The 4394-nt window shown below is 43.2% G+C and overlaps 1 protein-coding gene across 1 annotated transcript; it reads right to left on the bottom strand.

The window, feature by feature from the left end:
* Positions 1 to 490: 490 nt before the first annotated feature.
* LOC143364079 (uncharacterized) lies at positions 491 to 2903 on the bottom strand. Its single transcript, XM_076804591.1, has 3 exons — positions 1268 to 2903; positions 732 to 961; positions 491 to 535 (listed from the first exon to the last, which is right to left on the bottom strand). The coding sequence occupies exons 1-3, from the start codon at positions 2901 to 2903 to the stop codon at positions 491 to 493; spliced, it is 1911 nt and encodes a 636-aa protein (XP_076660706.1).
* Between the last annotated feature and the right edge of the window lie 1491 nt (positions 2904 to 4394).

The raw sequence follows: 4394 nt of genomic DNA, 5'->3' as shown, positions 1-4394 counted from the left end.
CGGGTTGATCTCTTTTCTCGCTCTTCTTAGAGCGACTCTTGTACCGTACGTGTTGGTTCTTAACCGCACAGCATCTATATAACGAGATGGTTTCAACAACATTGGTCTGAATAGCCACGCGTTCCCTATCTTATCGTTCATAAATTCATGAACCCCATGGCCCTGGGAGACTAGTTGTCTCCATCTTTCCACATATCTCTTCTTGAGGTCTTCTCGCTTCTTATCAAGTTCTTCTTCCTCTACCGGCCATTGTAGCCCTATTGAGTGGGCGTATCTTTGTATGAGATCTTCCTGTCCTTCATATGCTTCCCGAGTTGCCTGGTCCTCGCTATTCATCATTCTAAGACCATTCCTTAATTTTGCGACTCGTACAATATCTGCCACTGATTGCATCCCTAAACCTCCATGCTTCTTCTCTGTATATATTATTCCATCCGTAGTTGTTGGATGGAGGTGGAGGGTTTCCTTAATTATCTGTTTGATTTCATGATCAAGCTTTTCCAGGGTTTTCAGTGGTGGTAGACTTGCGACCAACCTGTGTATATATTTCGGCAAGAGAAGAGTTCTAATTAAATTTATCTTTTGATGTGGCTTGAGACCCATCTTCTGTACATTTCTCGCTGCCTTGATAATATCATCTACCTTCGCCGGTTGTAACCCCCTCCATGGGTCCAATGTGACGCCCAGATATTTGATAGTCTCATCTGGTTTGGTGCCTGGCATGTACTGACCCTCCAACTGTATTCTTGGGTCTTGTACATACCATGTCTTATTTGGAACGTGTGGCATTTTGAAGCCTGAATTTCCATTCCGATGTTCTTCAGGAATGTATGTAACTTCTTATTCTGTCGTACAGCTTCATCTCTATCTTTAGCTATCAACACAATGTCGTCAGCAAACGCTAATATAGAGGCATTTTCATCCCCTATGGTAATACCCTCCGTTGTCTCGTCGATGTACCCTATAATCGGGTCGACTATTAGGTTAAATAGCAATGGAGAGAGAGGATCTCCTTGTTTTACACCTCTTTTTAGGGTGACTGATACGTCTCCATCCCGGGTTTTAATCAAGGTCCTACAGTTTGTATACATATTACGTATGTATTTTATCATTACTGCCGGTACTCCTTTTCGCTCAAGCCCATCACTCATTGCGCTATGAGGAACTGAATCAAAGGCCTTGGAAATGTCCACTACTTTGACGGTGCCACCTCTGTTCCTTTTCATCTCTTTAATAGCTCTATCCAAGATTGAGATGTTATGCTTACACCCATCTTCTTGAGTGAAGCCTTTTTGTCGTTTGTAGTTCTGCACCTTCCACCTCAGCCTCCGGTCCAACATGGAAGAGAAGATTCGTGACATCAACGAACCAATGGTTATTGGTCGCCAATTACCCACATCATCGGTACTTTTCCCGGCTTTGGGTATTAACGTCGTTCTATTACGCTTCCACAATTCCGGGAAATGTGTGTGGGTCATCAAGAGGTTAAAGAGTTTGGTCAGAACCACGAGCGCCCCCCTTTTCATAAGGTGGACCTTTTTGATGCCATCTACCCCAGGCGCCGTGTTTGCTTTAATTTTCCTCATTTTAGCCACCACTTCCTCATTAGTGATGGGGACCCATATACCTTTTATGGGTGAAGCTGCGTTTCTGTCTCTACCCAGTTTTGGTAGTCCTGTGGATGGCCCCCCTGTACCCCGTAGGCTACCGTATAATTTCTCTACTTCTGTTTTCTCGGGCAATTCCACTTTCTTACCTATTTCGCATTTCTCCCCTGCTACCGCCATTTCAATTAGTTTTTTGGGACACTTATTATATAATTCCTGATATCGAGAATATTTATATTTATTAAAGCGGGTGCGGTCGTTCTCTTTTCTGTTATTTACTTTCCCGCTTCTATTCCTAGACGTTTCTTCAACTATGCCCTCTTTTAGTTTCTCTGTGAACTTGCCTGTCACACCCTCGATATCCTGGGAGCTTGTTTGCTCCCCTTCTGCTATCCTCATGATCTCCCTCTCAATATCCTTTAAGTCCTCATCATCTCCTAGTGGATTTTCTCTTATTTTTGCCCTAAAGACATCTCTCCAGTTTTCATTTTCTACGTAACGGACATTCTCATCTATCGCTTCAACAACCGGTTCATGTGCCGAGTTGGACGAGCTAGTTGGTAGCTCATCCACCTCCTCTTCTTCGGCTATCTCAGCCGTCTGAGTGGGCCCTCGTCGCTTTTTTAAATCGCTTCGTTTGTCACTTATTTGTTTAGTTGTTATAATGGAAAGATGTTCATGTACTTTAATGTTTATGCATTTTTCATTCTGGAACTGCTCGCTCAATTGTATGAGCAGTTCTATTTCCCTTTCTGACCAAACCGAGGCTCGAGTGCTTGGACGTGGATGGTTCGTAGCTCTGACTCTTCTCTCTGGTTGAGACCTTTTTTCGTTTCGTATTTGGGCGTGCCTATGTCGTTCGTGTTGGCCCAGCCCTGCTTTTGTCCCGAACTTTTCTCCACATGTGACACACGTTATTCTAGTGTCATCATCCATCGTCTCCACTACTCCTTTACATTTGGGAATATGGCATTTACATGCTTGTATTTTCTCCCAACTTTTCTTGCATCTTTTACACTTCCACATAATACGATGATCAGGATGGGCGGTGATCTGGCTTTTAATATGTTCTGCCCATTTCGTTTCCTGTAGGAAGAAGCGCTGGTTGTTTGTACACAATGAGCAACTAATCGTCCCACCCATAGGCATTTCCATAAAAATATCCAACTCTTGTCCATTATCATTGCTGGGGTCGTCTATTACCCTCCTATCTTCAGCGGACACGTCCGCCACAGGGGCCCGAGGGCATGGGTTCCCTGTGTCCGAGGCTTCTGCTCTACTTCCACTATTACTCATTTTTAGGTTTTAAATGTAGTGCCAGTGCCATAATCCAAAACGTATCCATCTCATAGTCCGGGCAGTCCGATCGTTACCATATTCCATCCTGTAAGGACAGGACAAAGGAGCCCATACACTGACTGACTTCTACTCTTCTTCCACTCATAGTTTTATTCGATAATCGGCACCGCTTGACGAAGCCGTTTAGCACCTCTTTTAGCACCTATTTTACAACTTAATTCTATTAGGTCGCTGAAAGAGGATTTCCATAACTCGCTTAATTTGCTAAGTATGTCTTTTATTTCTACGGGTATATTTGTATTATTTATATTATTATTTATTGCATCTTGGAGTAAGCGATGCCATTCATTGCAGTCTTCGCTGTCTGTAATCTGGTCAGGTCTTCCGCTAACGTCGACAACCTCTTCCTCTAATGAGTTAGATGGTGGCGGTAACGTGTGTGTGATACTGGACTCAGGTATCTGAGTATCTAAATTGCTCGCCATTAGTGCTCTGCTACCTAGTCGGAGATCCTTGCGTTTGTCGCTAATTTGCTTTAAAGTTTTATTAGTTATATGTTTTCTTATTTCCACATTTGGATACCTTTTATTTGAGTATTTAATATCTAATTCCTTTAGCAGCTCGATTTCGCTGTCAGACCAGACCTTTTTATGGAGTCCTCTTGCATTACTGCTTGATTCACCTACATTGTGTTTCAGTAGCCTCTTCTTATTTCGAACCGTTGGGTGTTCATGACGTTCATGGGTAGACAGACCTCTTTGTGTATCGAATGACATGGAGCAGGCTTCATATTGGAATTGTTTGGGCCCAGGGTCCACTACTGGTCCCTTGCAACTAGGGTAGTGGCACCTCACGCCATGCAGTTTCTGAAACGCTTTATTACATCTCGAGCAGGTCCATTGTATCTCCTCAAGCAGATGGTGTAGTTTAAAATGTTTGTCTAAGTCTGAGGGATTAATGAATGCGAAGTTTTTCTGCATCCTTTTACAGAATGGGCATACTACATTGTTATCTTCGAATGGAATGCGAATCGTTGCAGTATGGGTTTCCAATCTCGTATCCATTGTGTTAGTCAGGTCATCATCAAATATCCCCTCCATAGCGGAACTTTCCGCCACGACATTCCCGGGATGAGGAGATGTCGTGTCCGAGGCTGTATCGTTTGAAGCCATTTTTATTTTACGTTTTACTTTATTTGTTTTCTTAGCGTTAGTTACCAATTGTGAGCCTTATCATGTCCAGAGTGAAAGCGTAGTCGTTATATATATCCATCGCTCGTTTAAAACGTTAATCAGGTCTATATTAAATAGATGCGCTGCTTCCATATATTTACAGGTTGTTTCCTGTTCTCGGAGTTCCGTTTAGATGAAAAACTCTTAGGGCTTAGGATCGACTGACTCGTGTGCAACGGCTGTTCACACGAAACCCTTCTCCACGTCAGTCCTCCAGGGCCTCGCTGGAGTATTTGCTACTACCACCAAGATCTGC

The sequence above is a fragment of the Halictus rubicundus genome, unplaced genomic scaffold (assembly GCF_050948215.1).
Source record: "Halictus rubicundus isolate RS-2024b unplaced genomic scaffold, iyHalRubi1_principal scaffold0254, whole genome shotgun sequence".
Taxonomy (NCBI): domain Eukaryota; kingdom Metazoa; phylum Arthropoda; class Insecta; order Hymenoptera; family Halictidae; genus Halictus; species Halictus rubicundus.
This window is presented reverse-complemented; position numbering and strand designations above follow the sequence as displayed.